The 20,359-nt window shown below is 37.2% G+C and overlaps 1 protein-coding gene across 1 annotated transcript in view; it reads left to right on the top strand.

Annotated features, from left to right (window-relative positions):
- Nucleotides 1-19,269, top strand: part of MYBPC3 (myosin binding protein C3) — a 62,397-nt gene extending 43,128 nt beyond the window's left edge. Inside the window, exons 25-33 of the mRNA XM_071427516.1 lie at nt 871-1,038; nt 2,313-2,401; nt 7,368-7,563; nt 12,003-12,142; nt 12,900-13,059; nt 13,628-13,764; nt 16,240-16,426; nt 17,356-17,398; nt 17,861-19,269. Coding sequence (XP_071283617.1) covers nt 871-1,038; nt 2,313-2,401; nt 7,368-7,563; nt 12,003-12,142; nt 12,900-13,059; nt 13,628-13,764; nt 16,240-16,426; nt 17,356-17,366 — 1,088 coding nt within the window. The 3' untranslated portion in view covers nt 17,367-17,398; nt 17,861-19,269. The remainder of the gene's footprint in view (nt 1-870; nt 1,039-2,312; nt 2,402-7,367; nt 7,564-12,002; nt 12,143-12,899; nt 13,060-13,627; nt 13,765-16,239; nt 16,427-17,355; nt 17,399-17,860) is intronic.
- Nucleotides 19,270-20,359: the final 1,090 nt, after the last annotated feature.

Here is a 20,359-nt window from a genome sequence, read left to right as displayed (position 1 = left end):
AATAACATGATTGTGACAACATCAGTCAAACTTTAAAGTAACCATTACCTTACCTCATTTAATACCATTACTGGTAATAAAGAGTGTAACAGCACCATATCTACAAAATTCAATGTTCTGTGATGCTACAACATAATACTTATGTCACCAGTCTGAGAACAAATTTATAGTCACTTCAATATTGACATTTTCCCTAACACTAGGCTTGATTGCCAAATAATCTAAACTAGGGGGTTTATAGGGCATAATTTATGCAGAAATAATTTAGAGTCTTTAATGAGACATCACTATAGAATTACCAGAATATCTATGTCATTGTCAGGCAGAAGGATTTTATCAGTCATATTTCTGTGCTTTATAATAAGGAAGCACTAAGAATTCTGTTCTACTGTGTCAATTGAGAATTAAACAATAAATTCCAACAGTTATGTGCTCTATTATTATTTTCAGCATATGTGGCTCTCACTGATCTGTTTGGACAGTAGCAGAAGGTATATTTACTCCAAGAAAAAAAATTCAATTAAGGCTTCACTTTCTTCCAAAATCCTCCCCATTCCCATGTAGTAAAATAAGTGTCAAGAAGTCCCACAGCTCTAAGCTCTATAAAACAAAATGCCAAAGGAACTACCTAAACATGATTCCCTTATCCTTAGCTGTTTTGAGTAATGAAGTCTAGAGATTGTTTAACTCCACTTGTAAACAAATCTCCTTGATCCAGAGTTCTCCTTCCTACTTATTTTGTTCCCTTTTAAGTATGGTGCTGTAACTTGAGTTCATTTTATCCCAATAGAAATTTACTTTCAATTGCAAACAAGGCCTCAGTTTGGAAAGATAATGTATTAATGCAATATGCAAATACTGTACTTGTAGCTACAGAATGGATTCCTGCCCTTCCTGGCCTAACTGAGCGCACATCTGCACTGGTTAAAGATCTGGTCACAGGGGACAAACTTTATTTCCGTATCAAGGCTGTAAACCTGGCTGGTGAGAGTGCAGCAGCAACAATAAAAGAGCCAATTACCGTTCAAGAGATCCTGCGTGAGTATCTATACTGAATAAATCCTATTCCTTCATTTCCTCTGGCCAAAATTCTGCCTTTATCTGAGAATAACACACAAACTGCTCTTCCACTTTGATTAGGTGCCCAGTGTCTTCTAGCTCTGAGAACAGCTCTACAGCACCCAGGTCTTATATTTGTAAAGCATAGCTCTTAAAATAAAATTCTACTTCTTACTTGCAAAATATGGACATTTCACCTCTTGCAATGGCACTCTCAGCATTTAAGAAACATTTATTTAATATTTACCTCTCTGCTTGAAAAGCTGCTGTATTACTGCAAAATGACTGTGTTGGCTATGGCAAGAGATCTATTTACTTCATTGTCTCAGATTATTAATTACCATCCTGTGTATCACCCAACAGCAGTAGATTAAAATTCATTTGACTGGAGTCCAAAAGACATCAAGAGCTGCTAATAGTGAATTCCTCAACCTTGGCTCACACGAAGTGTCTGCCAGAGTCTCACTGGCAGTAAACTGAGCCAATGTAAATAAAACAAAGTTTAATGCATCTCAATACCAAATGGTCATGAAGACAGACACTCCAACTGTATGTTAAGAAATTCCTTCTGTAAATAATAGGGGAAAGACTAAAGATAAAAGGAGAGCCTAAAAAGCTTTCCAGTGAAGTAGAGGAAAGCAGAGACCAAGGAAAAAACCATGCAGTAAGGTCCTTATTTGTAAGTGAAAGTAAGATGCTACAAAGAGATCACACTACATCCATCTCAAAGAACTGTAACTGAATGACCGTAGCAAGATAAAGGAATCCATCAGTTGCTGTGCTTTCTGAGTATGTCCATAAATACCTCCCAGTGGCAATTTACAAGGTGCTGCAGTATCAATATAGCAACAGATAATTATAACCTATCATCACTCTTTTACTCCAATACATCCCTCGTCCCATCCTTTCTACTGAACTGAAGAATTTCTCCAAAGAAACAAAGTCCATATAAAAGACTCACATCCAACAGAAGCCACCCAAATTTGGCATTTCAGATGTGACACGTTTTCATAATGCTGCTGTCACTGAAAACATGCTTAGATGTAAATGTATAACTGAGACTTAATATTAACTTTTTATCCAGTAGACAAATACATTTGAAATTACTGAGAGACTGAGATAGTCCCTAAAAATGTAAACAGTGTTTCCACAATTTTCTTATGCTTAAAGTTATCCATTGCCTTATTTTTGCTATAAATAATGTTGCATATTATCAAAAGTTTTGTACTTAGTGTGCTAATGCTTAACTGCAGAGCGTCCCAAATTCTGGCTGCCACGCCACCTCAGACAGACTCTGGTAAAGAAAGTGGGTGAAACAATCAATATTGTGATCCCTTTCCAGGTATGTATCAGCTTCTATTTTGTCATGGTTATTTATGATTACTTACCTAAAGTAATTTCCTTAATGCAAGTTCCCATTACTTCACTGCTTAAGCAGAATTACATAAATATGGCTGATGATTCATGAAACACTCTCAAAAAATTGAGAAAGGGAGGGAATCACTCTTTTTTTTCAGTAATTGTTTTTTTACAGTCAGAGTTTCTGCCTTAATCCCACCTTTTGGGGAAGAAGAAAAAAGTGGTCTAAGTAAGTGCAAGCCCATTCCTGTTCACTGAGCACAGGAGGCACCTTAGAGAGAAGTAGACACAAATGTAAGAATCCAGCTAATTACTCTTCTGGAAACAAGGCATGTGATGTCACTGGGCAACTTCTTTGGCAAAAGTGTGTATGTTAATTTCTGAAACGCCGACTGCAAAAAGTTGAGTTTGCACATAAACAGAAGACCCGGGTTGGCCCTGGGATGCAGAACCTCAGTGTGTGTATAAAGACCTGCTTGGGCATTACTGTGCATGAAGGTATAAAAACCAGAGCTTGCTGAGGATTATCAAGGGTGCATGTATGTAACTACACCTCACTAAGGCATGCACAAAAGTGCTCAAATACACACAAAGACTGACCTGACCAGTTACCTCATCTTGGCATTTTCTAGAGCTGTACAGACAACTATCTGACTGTTTCTAAAACCCCACATGCCTTTCTTCAGATGCATGAGTATAATATCAATAGAGTGCAAGAATGAATGTGTGTAAGGAAATGGTTTCCTAAGGGAGAAATAGCAGAAGAAATTGTCAATTACAGACTCTGGCTCTGACATAGATGTCCTTAGTAATAACAGATATACCACTTAATCAAGTCCTCAGTTAAAACTTCAAGAAACTGAAATTTCTCTACTATCCAGGACTGACATTTATAGAAATGTAATCCTGTTATTAGTGAAGAGCTTCGAAATTTTCATATAAAAGATGCTGGAGATATGCAAAACATTTTTTCCACAAGGCAGACAAATAGCCACACATCCTCTGTATTTTTTGTTTGAGTAGCATCAGCAGGAAAAAAATTATTAGAGCAAAATTTATATAAACTTAAAGGTACATGTCTTTTTTGCACTATGGTTTCTGGGTCACATGAAAAGTTGCTTTTCCACAGAGATATATCTGATTAGTACACAATTGCACGCTCATGAATGGATAACTTTCTTGAATTGCATGCTTGAATTATGTCAGTATAATCATAAGGCATTTTTTTTCTTTCACATTTCTTATCTCCAAAATTGTTAAAATCACTTTTTTACTGATGTCTAGCCACACACAAAATTCAAGATTTGTACATCTGCTATTTCTGAGTTATGTAATTATTTTTAAAAACCCCTAAAATAAACAGATATTTTTCCTGCTTTGATATCCAGGTTGAAGAAAAATTGCACAAATTTGACAAGCTGCCCCATAAGCAGGGGAATAAAGCTTAGCATTTTAGAGATTTGTGTCTTGTGTCCCCTTGTGTTGGTTTTGACTGGGCAGTCAATTTTCTTCATGGAAGATACTATGGGGTGATGTTTTGAATTAGTGCTGGAAAGAGTACTGATAATTTTGGGGTATTTTAGCTGTTGCTGAGAGCAGTGCATACACAGAGTCAAGGCCTTCTCTGCTCCCCACAAGACTCTGCCAGGAAGGGAGGTGCTAAATAAACCCTGACAGCCCCATATCACCAGTGTTCCAGCACATGCAGCACCTCCTGTTCTGAGAGCAGCCTCACTGCAATATTCCCAGAGATTTGCCAGTTCTGGGCCCTCCTCCCCTCACTGACACATCCTCACTTCCCTGGCCAGGCTAAGTGCATGTGGCAACTAATCCAGAGCTTCACTTAATCCTGCCTCATCATTCTGCTGTTGCAAAACAAAATAGTTAAAAGACTGAGCTTTCCCTGACTTTTCTTAGTGGGACACTAACTGAGGTTTTGGCATTTCAATTTTTCACAGAACTGCTCTAAGCTCATCTTAGTGATTTCAGGTGCTCTGGCAAATTTGGCCAAACTGAACGAACTAATTGAAAAGTGATTTGAGTAGCTGACTGACAAATCATGTGTTGGTATAAGCTCTTGTCTTTTAAAGGGTAAGGCTAACAAAAAATGCTAAAATCTATCCAGCAACACCAGATTTTACTCTGAGAATGAAGCCAGAAGACTTTAACTCAAGAAGTATTTATTTGAATAAATTAAATCTGTCATAGTGTTGAATTTCAGCTCTCACAGTATTAAAAATTGTGGCTATAGCTCTTTAGAATATGTAATACAGGGGACCTTTCCAAAAAAGCAAATCAAAAAGATCTTTTCCCTTCATATTTTGAAAAATTTTAAGTTACTGGCCATTTCTATTGCAGAAGAAGACTCTAAATAAATACAGAATCTGGTATCTAGTGAAAGTGGAAGTCAATGTCTTCTACTATTTACAGTCTCTGTGCAACCTTTCCAGTGAAACCTTTCCAGTGACATCTCTGGTCACTACAGAAAATTCTGTGAAATACATTGTAAAGGTATCCTGGGTTCAATGCTACTGGCAGATCTATTTAAACCTTTAGATCAAAATATCCTGAAAAGAAAGTAAAACATTATTACTAACCTTTTTTAGGTTGAGTGCTTTAAGCAGGTGGAACATTCTGGTGAAAGGAAGAGAATCAACACATTCTTGCTTCAAAATTAACAATGTGGCAGGTGATTGGAGGGGTATTATGTGCTATTAGTGGATAAAATTCACAGTAGTACTGAGTGGTCTTTTTGTCCATCATAAATGTGTGAATATAAATATCTAAGAGCATTTAAATTCATTCTTCCCTGGCTGTGAACTCCCTAAGTTTCTCTGGTGCTATTTAGCTACTCTGTCACTCACTATTCTCTCTCAGATTATCTATTACACATTGCAGAAATCCAATCCTCTGACATATGTATTAGGAACATGCTTTCTATCTGATTATGCTTTTCACAGTCTATAAATATAAGAGTATATGAAAGCCAACACTTAGAACACTTGGAATCTTTCACTGGCTCTCCCAGCACCTCAAAAAAGGAGGAGCTGTGAGTGAACATATCTGATCAACCACACTAGAACACCAGCAGCAACAACCTTGTAATCAGCCTGAAAACCTGCCAAGTATTTGTCTTGGCAAAGTAGAAATTTAAATAAATTCCCATAGAACTATACTATTTAGGCAGCTTGTTTTTATTTTTAAAGCATTCCCTAGCCAAATTTTTCAAGGAGGATCTTCATATCCCTTTAAAATACAGGCATATGTGGAGAGTAAAGTAGAGTCAGTTCTCAGCCTGTTCACCAATAATCAGATATAGAAAATAAAAATACAAAACAACCCAAACCCTTTCACTTATTCCAGAATATCCATATATTCTATATCCATCTATACATTCCAGCTGAAGAGAGGAAGCCATTTCTTGCTTAACAGGTTTTTGTGAGGGTTCTCTGAAATGAGACCAGGGTACAGGTACACCATAACAGGACAAAACTCTCTTGTATCTATTATTTCAGCCCTGAGGTGCTCTTAACTATGCTCCTTGGCAGAAAGCTGTAGGAAAATAATTTATCAGAGAGAGAGAATGCAAGATCCAAAACCACAGCTCATTCAAGGTGTTTATCAGCCCTGATGTAAAATAAACTACAATACATCTGATGAGTAAGAGAAAAGAGCATCAATGAACAAATGGCAATTTCTAGGTCTTTTAGACATCCTTTAAGTATAATTTTGGACAGATCTTGGCCTGACTCGAATAAAAGGTGAAGTTTTTTTCCTAATACCACTGGAAAAAAGAATGATGGTACACAGACTTTTTGAGCAAATACCAGAAAAACCTGAAATAAAGGTGTAGCAATGCACAAAGATTCATTATTATTCTGTCTACCTTTAGGCACCAAAACCAAGAGTCTGAGTATTTTAATCTCCCTCTGTAGGCTAAGGGGAGAGATACAGTCTTTCAGAGTGAGAAGGAGTCTTTCCAGTGGATTGAGGAACCTTCCAGAGCTGCTTTCTCTGCTGTTTACCTGAGGCAGTGTCCCCATTTCAGTGCCTTGGGCTCCAGTTCAGGGCAGCCTGAGCAGAGGTGACTGCTGACCCTGCAAGGTTCCACTTTCCCTCCCCACCCCTCTGAACTACTCTAGGCCTGGGCTGCTCTGTTTCACCTTGGTAATCTGGCAGAAACTTAAAACCCCCCACTGAGTTATTTTCTGTTGGATTAACTATTAATATACTTAATAAATATGTTATGGCCATTTTCTGTTTTCTTGGGATTCCTTGTTTGGAGCTGTACTGTGGAAGTAGCACCCCAATAACTTCTGAAGAACTAAATAGCACTTACCATTTTTCCTGGAAATGGCTGGATGAGAGCAGTGCACACCACTGATAGCTCACTGATTCCACAATGCCATCTTCCATGGGTGGAGCAACACTGACTGCTTAGGTTGACAGTCACCAAAATAATTTTGCAATGCAGAAAGAATTATACAGTAAATTTCACTTCCCAAGACTGCAAGATTACAATAAATTTTCAAAAAATCTTTAAAATGCCTGAGGACAGAACATCAAACATTTTAAGAAAGGAAGGAGAAGGGGAGCAGAGCTAATAAGTCCTCAGGTGTGTAAAGATTCTGCTAATAACAATCAGAACAAGTCAGATCACCTGTTGGCTTCACTGATGCCTGGGAAAGAGTACCAGCCCAGCACATGCATAGTATTTCTGGATTTGTTCTCAGTATCATTTCAGTCTCGAACTAAATGGCATCCTCAGAGCACGGTGCCACTAAACCACACAGATGGTAGCAAATATTTGTCTGGAAGAAAACAGAAATTGTAAGGTATTTATAGAGTTTACTATCTCAACTCTGTGTACTATATTAAACCTTCTAGATTTATTGCTAAGAGAAAAATGGAAATACTAAAGCCTCTAAAACTTTTTTTTCTCTATTTAGGGTAAACCAAGACCCAAAATCACTTGGCTGAAAGATGGTCAAACTCTAGACTCCAAAGATGTGGGAATTCGGAACAGCAGCACGGACACAATCCTTTTCATCAGAAAAGCAGAGCTTCATCACTCAGGAGCATATGAAGTCACTCTTCAGATAGAAAACATGTCTGATAAAGTTGCAATAACAATACAAATCATAGGTAAGACCCTGACAACATCAGAATTAAGCAGATCATGCAAAACAAAATAATGGCCAGACTGAGGCAACCCAAAGGTCCAACTCCCTCAGAATCCCTTCTCTTGCAATGGTTGGTTGCAGATGGTAGGACAAAGAGCAGGGCTAGCGTGTGACCTTATTTTCCTACTACATTTTCCCACCTTGAAATTATCTGTGTCCTAGAGACCTTCAGAGGGTGAGGGATATTCTTTTGTGTCCCATAGCTATTTAGTGATCTTTAGTGATCTTTCTCTTGCCTAATTTTATCCAATATGTATTTTAATCCAGGTCTAGTTTGAGAATCCAAACATCCTTTTATAAAGAATTTAATTTTAAATACATATACCTATTTGTTTTGATTCGAGTCTGTCTCCTGACAATCTCATTTAACATCCATACAGTTTTGTATCAGAAAAAACCATGAATAATCATTCAGCTTTTCCATGTTACTCATGATTTTATAACCTTCAGTCCCACTTGCCTCAGTTAACTTTCTCAACTTTTACCCTCTTCATTTTGACTATTTTCAAACAGATGCCATTCCATATCTTTGATCATCCTTATCAATCTCCCTTCTGTCACTTTGAGAGAGATAGAATTTCAGAGTTCTGGTGCTCCTAGGCATAGTCATATTGTACTCAAGGAAGGAAATATGACTCTTGGAATGGACGTACTTATACATGGGTTTTTTTCATTAGATAAGGATAGGGAGATAAAATCATTGCCATAATATACCTCTACAGTTCCAAAAATTAGAAGGCACAGTCCTGTGAATTTGAAAAATTTACATTTAATGCTTTACTCTGTTAAGAGTGTCTAGTTAGTCTGGGGCTTATTCTCTACTATACAATTTCTAGTCTCTTTTCTAATGCCATTGCCAAAGTTTCCATAACTTTTGTTGGGATTATATGAGGGATATTCTGAGATCTTGCCTATTCAGATTTCATTAATGTTTAGCCAGAGCTTTTCTGTTTCTCCTCATTAGCACTCTTTTTAACATTCTTGATAACTGTTTTTATTTCTCGTTCCCCACACTTTCACACTGTTATCCCGAATTTCTTCCAGTGTATCAATACATTTTTAGAATATGTGTTTTGGCTCACCTCCTAATGCTTTGGAATTAAAAATGTTGACTTTGCTCTGCTTAAAGTTTTATTAATTATGTTGGCAGAATGGCTATGCAATGGTGCCAACAGCAAACAAGAACGGCACAAAAAATTGGAGCAAATATGTCTTAATACCAGCAGCAGCTTCTGCTCAAAGGATGACTGCAGTTCTGCAAGAGCAAAATAAGTAAATGGCAGCTAAACCAAAATAATCCCAAGAGTGCCCAGAGAAGGTGTGGATGCCCCATGCCTGGTGGTGTTCAGGGCCAGGCTGGATGGGGCTCTGAGCAATCTGGTCTGCTGGAAGGTGTCCCTGCCCATGGCACGGGGCTGGAACGGAAAGATCTTTGAGGTCCCTTCCAACCTAAACCATTCTCTGACCCTATGACTCAGGTAAAGGGGAGTAGTGCACTCTACATTCTAATTTATCTTTCTAAAACTGGTTAGTGACTCTTGATTCTGGCCATTGCTTTTAGGCCATAGCACCAAGCATAGCATCTGCCTACTGTTTGTGTAGAAAGTCACAAAAACATATCCATCTACCATTGCCAGAGAATTATACTATACAGAAAATGAAAAAGAGAACTAATCTTATCACACAAGTAAGACTTGTAGGACATTAATTTTGTACTTCTTGGGCAGTTTGGTCAAATGAATGGGAATATATATATTTCATTAATTCATGACCATGAAGAGAAACGGCTCGTTACATATGCAGATACTTCTGCAATCAGGGCATCTACTCTGATTCTTTATTGTGTTATTCTAGAGGAACTACCTCTTCTCAATTCTGTCAACTGCACTTTTTGTTCCCCAGATTTTATATTCTCTTGGCACGACAGAAAATGGGTGATTCAGGCACTGTTTCTACACTCCTAGTGGTGCTTTAGGTGCTGTAGAACAGCAGGCTGAAAATCCACCCTGGCTTTCAAAGACACAACAAATCAACCAGTGATCTTTTGAGGTGTCTTTTCATCAACTAACTTCCCTTAGCAAAAGTCTCCTTGATGAACAAGTAATGCTTGTGGCTTCAGCACCTATCTCTTTTTGGGGTAAGGCAAGAGTGCAGGTAGCCAAAAGCTCTGCTGTGGTGATGAGTCAGGTCAGCTCCAAACAAGAGGAAACAACTCTGTTACTGCCATCACCTTCCCTCGTTGCCAAAACAGTTGTTGCCATTTACTCTGCAGATCAAAAAAAGATGTGCACTATTTCTATGGGAATCAAGTATTTACTAAAGACTTCTAGAAAGTTCAAAGATAATGAAAATATCTTCAATCTCTGGAGAATATGGTTCCCTCAACTTCTTTCACCCTCTACATGAATCAATAAATTATGTCTTTCATCATGACTTCTACTGACCGAAGCAAACCTCAGATCTATACTTTATTTTTTTAACTGTAATTAATTCTTTTTCTAATTATGTATTATTTGAAAATATAAATTAGAATTTATCTTTGAAAGATAATTCACACTATCTCTTCTTCCCATTGTATAAATTTCATTAGTTTGCAAAACTCCTCAGCTGAACTTGTGCTGCGGGTAAGACAGAATACTTCCTCAGAATAAAAATCCCCACTCCGACACAGTGCTCTACAGAGGAAAATAATTTGAGTCAGAAGCATCAATAAGTTTAACTTTTCCCATCCTCTGTCCACAAGCTAGAGTTGTACTGGTTATTACTAAGAAAGAAATATTCTACCATTCTATGAAGAAATTTTGGATAGATCTTCTTGCAGATTGCATTATCCCACTGAACCACAAAGATCAAGAACATAAAAACCCATGTAGCAAATTTATCCATCTCTGCCTTTTTTAAGGTTGTTCTTCACACATATGCAGACACGCATGTAGTATAAAAAATTCTTCTCTTAAATTGGAATAGATTGATTGATTTCTGTAAAATGAAATGCATATCTAACAAAACAACTAGATTTTTGTTTCTTCTAAGTTGTGATTCAAGTTAACAACAAATGCATTTCCACATCCCCATAAGCAATGTTGTTCATTTGACAACATATTGCCATTCCCTGCTTCAGAAACAGAGAAGAAAATGTATGAAGGTTTTACCTGGTTGGTGGCTGCTGAGAAATGCAGAAAATGGCAGGTTTTTCTCTGAAATGTTGGTTAAGATAGGCAGAAAGAAGATGATAAAAGGAATGAGAGCCATGCATTCCATATCCCTTATCAGACATCATGCAGTGCTCTAGTAGGCACCACTTTGAAGAAGGACAGTAGGGGCCAAACCTAATTATAAAGCAGCTTTTCAATTCCAAAGTTTGTCAGTGAAAAGAGAATTAGCACATTATGCTTTGATGTAGAAAGTCACAGTTCCCCCAATAACAAAGGCTAATTTATTACTGGTTTGAATATCCTTCTTTAAGGAATTAAATTACAAGCCACCTATAATTGCATCCTCTGTGCTTTGCTCATCTCAAACCTACATCCATCAGATACTTACAATTTTCTTAATTTTTCCAGCTTAGCTACACAATGGGGAGACAGTTTCCCTTCAGGTGTCTAGAATGATCTTGAACTATTTTTCACTCAATAACAAGATGAACTATCCAGCTGTCCCCAGCAGGCCCCATAACTGGGTGCAACAATCTAACATCAAAAAGGTGGACTGGCATCTTCAAGTTAAAAAAAGAGAGAAATATTATTTCATAAATCTAATCTAAATCTTACAGCATTTGACTAAACAACATGGTATAAAAAGAAAAAATAAAATTATTATCATTTCAGACTATGTTGTTTTTCTCTATATTTCCATGTATCTTAAAGAGGACACAGATTTCTCTATCTCTTTGAGAGTTTGTTCATTTTCTAGCTATTACAGAGAAATCACCTAGTGGGCCAGCTAACAAGCACTGAGCCAAGAGGGAAAAGGTGTATTCCCAAATGGCTGGCCGTCCTCAGCTGGAAGGCACACCACCCATTGCCCTGGTAGTTATAGCAGTGTAGATAAATGGCCAAGAAATTGCACTGAGGTAACAAAGTAAGTAATAAAACTGCAGTTAAAGAGTTAATCACATCCATTCAAACAACACAAACTTCTTATTCTATTTTAAAGATGTTACTAATTCTCGTGTGTTTTCTATTTCTCCATAGGATTCAACCTCTCAAAAGAATATTCAAAGGGTATTTGAAAATTTCCCAATGTTCTTGTTTACAGTTTTAATTTCACATTAATGAAGTGTGTTGCTATGGAATGTTACAGATTGCTATCAGGTTCTATTTTTTTCCCTGCATGGGGAAATGACAAAGCTCTTGAATCTTAAACTAAAAGCTAAGATGTTTTCTTATGTCTCCTCTGCAGACAAGCCTGGTCCTCCTCAGAATATAAAGCTTGTGGATGTTTGGGGATTTAATGCAGCCCTGGAGTGGTCACCTCCCCAGGATGATGGCAATGCTCAGATCTTGGGCTACACAGTTCAGAAAGCTGACAAAAAAACAATGGTAAAACTTGGCTGGGTCTGTGGCTTTGAAGGGAGTTAAACCAGCACCTGCTCTGGGAACACAGAGACTTGAGGAAACTACTGAGTTCATGACACTCATTCGTGCGTCCAAGGTGTCCTGTGGCACCTCAGAGGCAATAAAACATTGAAAAATAAAATCTAAAAAACCCCCAAAAGGTGAAAGATTAATCTAAATACTCAGAAGAAAATGGACGAGAGACCAAGCCTGTGCAGTATCAGGTGGTGACTGCATAGACAGCTCTCCTTAGAAGGTGGAATGATAGTTTTTATTTAGAATTATATTTTTCATAAATGCAGCAAAAAATTGAAGGGGAGGGAGGAAGAGTTAGAGTTGAAGTGAGATGCTAGGCATAGCAGGGTATGTACTGGAGAGGTATGTATGCCTGTCAAACTGGAAAATATCTTTCTCATGGAAGAGCCCACTGAGCAGTCACATTCTGAGTACACATCTTGTACCAGATTCCCCAGATAGGAGTGGCCAAAATATGGTAGAGAGTTGAGGGAATTTTTTTCTCAAAATAGAAGCATTAATATGCCTATCACACCACCAGAATATAAAAGTAAGAAAATAGATCAGCTGATCTTCACAGGGAGCAACATAATGTTAATTTCACAGGTTAGTGCTAAATACCTCTCTGCCTGTTTTTTCCTTGTAACAAAATAATTCTCTCCATACCAAAAGTAGCACCAGTGTGACCTCTCATAACATCTTTCTAAACAGTACAGTCTTGTTACAGGAATGGTACACGGTGTTTGATCACTATCGTCGCACAAACTGTATCGTGTCAGACCTCATTATGGGAAATGACTATTTTTTTCGAATCTTCAGTGAAAATTTGTGTGGATTGAGTGAAACTGCTGCAACCACCAAAAATCCTGCCCATATCCAAAAAACAGGTAACATATTCTTCAAACCAAAGATCACAAAAGCTACTAAATACCAGAAGTAATACACTGGAAAATGGAAAATACAGTTTTACTAGCTGCATCCCTAAAGACATTTTCATTATTTACTAACTAGCACTTATAAAGAATTTTAGCATAAAGACCCTTTATCTAGGAAGATCTCCTGAACTAATACAAAAGTTAGTTAAAAATATTTAATCACAGAGTCTTCCTAAACTATATTATCTGAAGTAAATAATACAGCTGGGGGATTATATTTCTATTTTGGGGTTAAAAGTTGAAGATGCCTGTGGTGAAGTCTTTCTCTGCACACATATGGCTGTCATATTTTAAATAGAAGTTGAAAACCCATGATTGCCAGGACCTTTTACCTTAACTAATACATTAAACATGAGATGTGTTTTGGAATGAAATGTATTTAAAGACTTTTAATATCACAAACGCCAAAAGTTTTGAAGTTTCTTAAAATGATACAGACAAAATAAATGACAGATAGATTGTACAGAAGTCAGCAGAACTGCCAACACGGTTCTTACTATTTTGTCTCTTTGAACTGCAGGCACCACTTATAAACCCCCTTGTTACAAAGAACACGACTTCTCAGAAGCCCCTAAATTCACCCACCCTTTGGTGAACCGCTCTGTGATCGCGGGCTACAACACCACTCTCAGCTGTGCTGTCAGAGGCATCCCCAAGGTACAGTCACCACTCTCACTGAGACTGCTGCACCAAGGCAGGAATTCCTGCCAGCTCAGGGTGGCTGAGTGTGGCATGGTTGTGCAGAGGAGCACAGAGGCCACCTGGTCATGCCCACCTTGCCCACACCTGAGCCTGCAGAGAGGGGGGCAAGTGCACAACCAGGGGGGCAACACAGTGATGGGGACAGAGGGAAGGGCACTCTCTGCTCCTGGTGGCACCACGCCACTGGAAATGTACCCCCTCTGCACAAAACCTGCTCACTGCAGAAGGCAAACAACAAAACTGTCTGCTCACAATCTATACTCTGCTCTCTTCAGGCTTTGAAGAAATCAGCAGTAAATGTCATCTACTGTTCCACTAACCAAATGACACAGAGGAACAGCAGTTTCTCTGTAACACCAATGCATCCACAGAAGTTTTTGACAGTCTGAGCTATTTTGCAAAACTAACTAGAATAAGGCCTGGTCTCGCGTGAAGTTTTTTTGCAGGGGTTTTGTTGGTTTGTTTTTTTTAATCTCACAGGAATATTTTCTCATTCTAAATATATTTATGAAAGTCCCATCAAAGAGTAGATAAAGATGTACTATTTTATTAATCAGGAACAAGCAGTAAAAACCGTATCAGCTAAGAGCTAAATTTAGACTTCTCAGAAAAGGGAAATAAGATTTTTGCCTCCAGTGTAGGAATTTACCATGTTATGACATAACCTTGTCCTAAATTTAAATTAGCACAATCCCTTCATGTCTGGCTGCTTATTTTCAGCTTCTTTCATGACCTTATACCTGTGAAAGGATCTGATTGCTACAGAGCAAAACATGTAACAATCACTCAGTCCAAATGATAAAAAATCATTTGCTGCATTCATTAGATAAAGAAGGAGCTCCAGACAAAACTCAAAAGTAAAAAGGAAGCATATCCATGTAAACAGCTTCAAAAAAACAAGAACATTACAGAATAAACACCAGCAACTGTAGGCAAAATCCATCTTCCAGTAGCTGCTTCAACTTAGAAATTACAGTGTTATTGACAATATTCCCTCTTGGTTAACTGACATTTTTGTGCATCTGCATCCACTTCATTCTGTTTCCATGGTTTTAAGAAGATTCTTTAAAAAGCCTTCTCAATTTTACAGCTGTTCTTGTGCAGTAATGGAAGGCTTTGCAATTCAGGCATGCTAGCTCCTCCTTCACATTAGCCTGAAGGATCCAAGGAGTCCTCAACCTTCAGTACACCTAATGCTGTTAAAGCAGCTTTTCCAGATATGTTTTTGTACTTCCATTGCCCAAATTAACCTTGATTAAATGTTTCAGGACCTGCAGCAGTGCTCTGCAAAAGCTCTCATTACCTTATGTGGATGAAAAGTTCCCAGTTCTTAATAATTGTAGGTTCTCAAACACACCTCAGGATGATCTGCATGGCATGGAAAAGTTACCACTGCAAGCAGAGACAGTACTCATGCCCTGCCAGTAACGAAGTATAACAAGAGACATATACCCAGAAAGATAAAGAGGCTATAGAGAAACAGGGAAAAAATGTTAAGGCAGGAAAAATTCCAGCAGAGGTCTGACAAGAAAATTTAGCAAGTGGCAGGTGGGATGCACTGGATTGTTATACCACAGGTCAAAGACAAAAGTAATTCAGTGGATTTGAAAGCACTCTGTAAAAACAGTGCAGTAGTTTTGGGGTTTATGGATGAAGAAACAGAAGACATGAATGTCTGAAAGAAAAACAGATCAATGTAAAGCTTGGTTTTCTATTCTTTAAAGACTGTTTCTTCACTGTATGTACTAATGAGCTTGAAATAAACAAAAGCAGTCTGTTTCATCAGATTTTTCATTTTCAAAATTTCATTTATAAAAATTAAAGGCATTTTCAGGGACTGGAAACAAAACATAAAAGCTTGAACTGGTATAGAAGCAGCCACTTCATTCCACAGCGGAAGCCAACATGTTTAAATTCCAAGACTTCATGTTTAAATTCCTGAAGTTTCTAAAGATACACTAGAGAGTTTGGAAAACCCTTTCCTGGACCAAACCTTGGCATTCTAATTCAGCCACCCAGCATCTGTGGACTTTTATGACTGTTCTAATAATCTGTGACATTTAATTCCCCTTCTATAAGATACTTGCAGCATTCAAATATATTTTAATAAGCACAACTCAATAACGCCTAATGAATGAACTTGTAGACAGTTAATAGGGGTTAGGGTTTGTTTTTTTTAATTGCAATAAAAGAGGGAAAAAAACTACATTTTCTGCATGTTTTTGAGTTAACAAAAATACTAAAGTTTTGAATTATTGGTTTCATGAATTTCTACTGAATGAGATGTTCCTTGAAAAATTATTAACAGTTCTTTTTAAATACTCCTCATAATACTACTTAGCCTTTGATGGCTACAGGAGGCCGCAAGATCAGGTGTAAGTCTTCCATTCTCTAACTTCTATTTTAAAAATCTTCTTCTTTGTTCTTCAGCCAAAGATATTCTGGTTCAAAAACAAAATGGATCTCTCTGGGGATGCCAAGTACCGCATGTTCAGTAAGCAGGGGGTGCTGACCCTGGAGATCCGCAAGCCCACTCCCTTTGATGGAGGCATTTACACCTGCAAAGCTGTCAATGAGTGTGGTGAAGCTGAAATAGAGTGCAGGCTGGACGTCAGAGGTAATCAGATGAATCCTATGCATAACCCTAACACTGCAATGAAGAGAGAGTAATGAGTAGTTAAAAGGAAATAAAATCATAGTTCCCCTTTATCTGATTTTTTGGGTGGTACAGAAAAAGTTTGTTAATTACATGCATCAGCAAGATTGTTTTTTCATTCTGAAGCATTATGATAGAATTAGGTTACTTGCTAGGTAATACAGGTCTGATGGTGTACAGTTATTGCACTTCTGACTTGCTATTTCTAGAGCAGATACTTAGCAGTGGAAGGGAGGTCTACCTACCACCACTGCATCGAGGATAACTTCATTAGACTTTGTGCTTATTCTGTAACTGAAGGTTTTAAATCACATCATTGGCTATTAGACATATGTAAAAGGTAGTGCATGCTACATCACAAACATTTTTGGAACTGTAATAAATTATTTTGTTTGTCAAAAGGACCAGGAACAAAAGTCACATGTTTATAACAGAATAAAAAAATATGAAACATTAAATATTTTTTGTAAAGCTGCCAGCAAAGTATCTATTTATCAATACAAATGTATGTAGCATTACTTTAAGTGCTCAAACCCAGTAAAAGCTGCAAAAGTGACCTACATAACAGTAATTGATGGAAATCCATTTTCAGCACAGCAAGCCTGAAGGTATTTCTACACAGCGCCAAGTTGAATATTTGACTCGGTGCTAAATCAGGAATGTGCATACAGTACACCTTGCAGTGCTGGGTGCCAATACCCTCAGGGCTCACAGATTAATTTTATCATCATCTGAAGCTTGCCTCCTTGCCTTAGGAACATTAAATCTTCTTAGAATCTCAGATAAAAGCAACTACTAGTGTCTATATTTCACTTTCAGTACCAAGTCTCAATTTTAAATTACCATTCTTTAATATTTGATAATGTCTTAAACTTTTTTTCATTCTCCAGCTCCTCAGTAAAACTCTGAATCTCAGTTGATCTGCAAGTCAAGGTAAGAATAAAAATAATTCAGCTGGAAAAAGGAGCAATGGCTGTTTGGTCAGATCTGTGAATAAACAATCATTAAATATTCATGGTAGAGACTTTTTAGAATGTTTATAATGTTGGTGGGAAACGTGTGTTTGTTTTGATTTCTTTTTGTTTTTCAGTAGTCAGTATTTCATGGGTCTCCACCTTTAATACATTGTGCCAGTGTAAAAATCTGTAAGAATTACAGAATACTTGGTTGCCATTTTTTCTTAATCCACTACAAGCACTCCCTCTAAGAGACAGTTATTTATTAAAATAGGACTAACTAATATCAATAACTTTGCTTCAACAAAGAAATTATAGTTAACATTTAAATGCATCTAGATGTGTAATGTACATTTTAGACTTAAAAAGAATGAAGTGGTATAATAGCAGTCAGGTAATGTACTTGACAATAAATCCTTCTCTCCATTTTCTGTCTCAGCATTAGAGTGGAATTTGAAAAGAAGAAAAGTGAAGAGATTAATGAAACACAAATTCTGCTCATATAGGAGTCCTGCTCATCTTAGCAATCACTTAATACACATGTACAAGGAGGCAGCAGTGTCTTGTAATGTCCTGCTTACTCAGTGTGTTTTCAGACAATATTTCCTCTTTTCCTATATCTGTCATAGTTAGATTGCCCTTGTCTCCACATGAAGTAATTGAAATAAATCAAGATAAACTTTTCCCCCATTACATACATAAAATATGGGGTTTTTTTAAATAGTGAAATTATGTAAAACTGAAAAAACCCTAGTCATTTCCTAATGTCTGAAACAAGCAAAAATCCCCCAATTCTATAGTCCACTCCATTTTCTCTTTGCAGAACTCTGACATTCTTCATAAGAAACAAGTAGCTCAGAATAATGAAGCAGTAAGATACTATTTACAGTATACAATCATTATATTTGTCTCTGTGCAACAGAATGTAACTCTCATTCCTGCTGTTTTTGCTGTCAGTGAGTGCTTGAACTATCCACTGCTGTGTTCTCAAGCAGAACTGCATCCAAATCACACCATTTGGGAACCACTGGCTATAGCTACTGTTATGCTTTTTATAGAAAATAATTCCTTTGATAATTACTCACTACTTGTTTTCTAGCTTTTAAAAAGACACCAGCATAGAATTCCAGTTATTAGATGGGTTTTTTTTCTACCAATCAGAGACATCACACAAATCTACATGGATAATTTTGCATGTCAGATGAAACAGTGAAAATTCTAGCAAGGGAGACTATTTGCATGTAAATAAAAAACTTTAAAGAGAAGCTTGGAATGAATGAAATAAACTCGCTGTAATAACTCTTCCTGAAGGTTTGTGAAAGGCCAGGAGTGATATGTAAGCATTTTTGCAGATTATTTGGTCTAAGCAAATAACACAATAGCATTTCTAGCTTCTCACCTACAAGTTTGAAGAGTATCTGGGGTAGGTTTTTCCTGCAGTAGTTGATAGTTTCTGGCTGGGAAGTACATTTTAATGATCACAGGAGATGGCAAGAAGATTATGTTAATCCAGACAGCATTGTCTTTTGGAAGAATCTACACAAAGGAACTGAAGTAATACTCCTCCTCTGCCTCCAACATGCCACTTGGGATGGCAAAGCATATCTGGCACAGTGTGTTAGTTGTATTAGCCTAGCAAATGCATCTTCATAATAAAAGCACTGATGGTCATAAGATGTGTATTTTAATAATTTCATTATGATATCAGAACAAAAAAGGATACCCTCTAAAACCAAAGCAAACTTATTCCAGGTTAACACTTGTCTGTTGCACATTGTTGTTATTCAACAACTAAGTCAACAATATTCAACATTGAATTTTATTCAACAATATTCGAATAAATAAAATTTAAAAAGGAAAAGATGCAGCCAGGTTTACATTGTTTTGTGCTTACACTTTCTGAGCAATGCTATTATTTTTTTTTAAAAGGCACATGCCACAAATAAAAGACAGAGATGATCTATATTCTAAAGAACTTGGGATCAGAAGGCAGTGGACCAAGAGGACCATCCCAGCATTTGTGGGACAATGCATACTGCAAAGCAGTGACTGAATTGCAAAAGTTGGAGCCTAATTCCATAGGGCCTTCTAAGAATGCTGCAATTGAAAAACACAAATTAGTTTTGATTTCCAAAACTTCCAATGACAATTAGTCAAATGCAAATCCACAGCCTTACAAAAGAGAAGCACTAACTCTAACTAGGTTTTTAAAAAGTCTTCATAAAGATAAGAATTCTGAGTTCCAAACACTAACCACTCCTCACTTTCCTGAAAAGAGGAAAAGGGGCAAGTTGCACCTGCAAAGTCTCAACTTCCTGTAATTATTTCAAGAAAGGTCTTCAGAAAATTGTAGGTGTTTATTGATGTTTTGCCAGCATATACTATTGACATTTATCTGTTCAGTGGCTGACACAGATCCTAAAAGTAGAGTCACTAATTGCCCATTAATTCCATGCTGGTAATAAATAAATGATTAAGTAAATAATCTTCATCCCAATCTGATTAAAACCCTATACACTGAGAAGCTTTTCCCAAGCTACCTGGTTAAGAACAACAAAGTATCTCCCAATTTTCCCCCCATCACACCTGAAAGACTACTTGATGAAAGACAGTCTACACTATCATTTCCTGGGTGAGATCTCCTCTGATGTAAAATCAGCCTTATCTCTAAATGTCATGGCAAATATTCTTACCTTGTAGTTGTTTAGTACTGTTGGAAGTGTGTAAGGTTTGTTCAATAGTAAAAGAAAAAATTAAAATAGGTCATAAAGTTTAAAAATTCCTACCTAGCAGCACATTAAGTGCCTTTCACAGCTGACAGCAGTTACTTACAAAAACAGCAGTCCTACTGAAGTTCTTCCAGTAGTTTTCTCCATCAAGACAAAAAAAATCTGTTATTGCTCCAGTAAAAAGACCCTTCCATGTGAAAAATATATGT

Source organism: Agelaius tricolor, unplaced genomic scaffold, assembly GCF_023055355.1.
Source record: "Agelaius tricolor isolate 1412-34295 unplaced genomic scaffold, bAgeTri1.0.p SCAF_5, whole genome shotgun sequence".
In the NCBI taxonomy this organism is placed as follows: Eukaryota; Metazoa; Chordata; class Aves; order Passeriformes; family Icteridae; genus Agelaius; species Agelaius tricolor.
The sequence above is the reverse complement of the archived record's forward strand: the minus strand, read 5'-3'. Positions and strand labels throughout refer to the sequence as shown.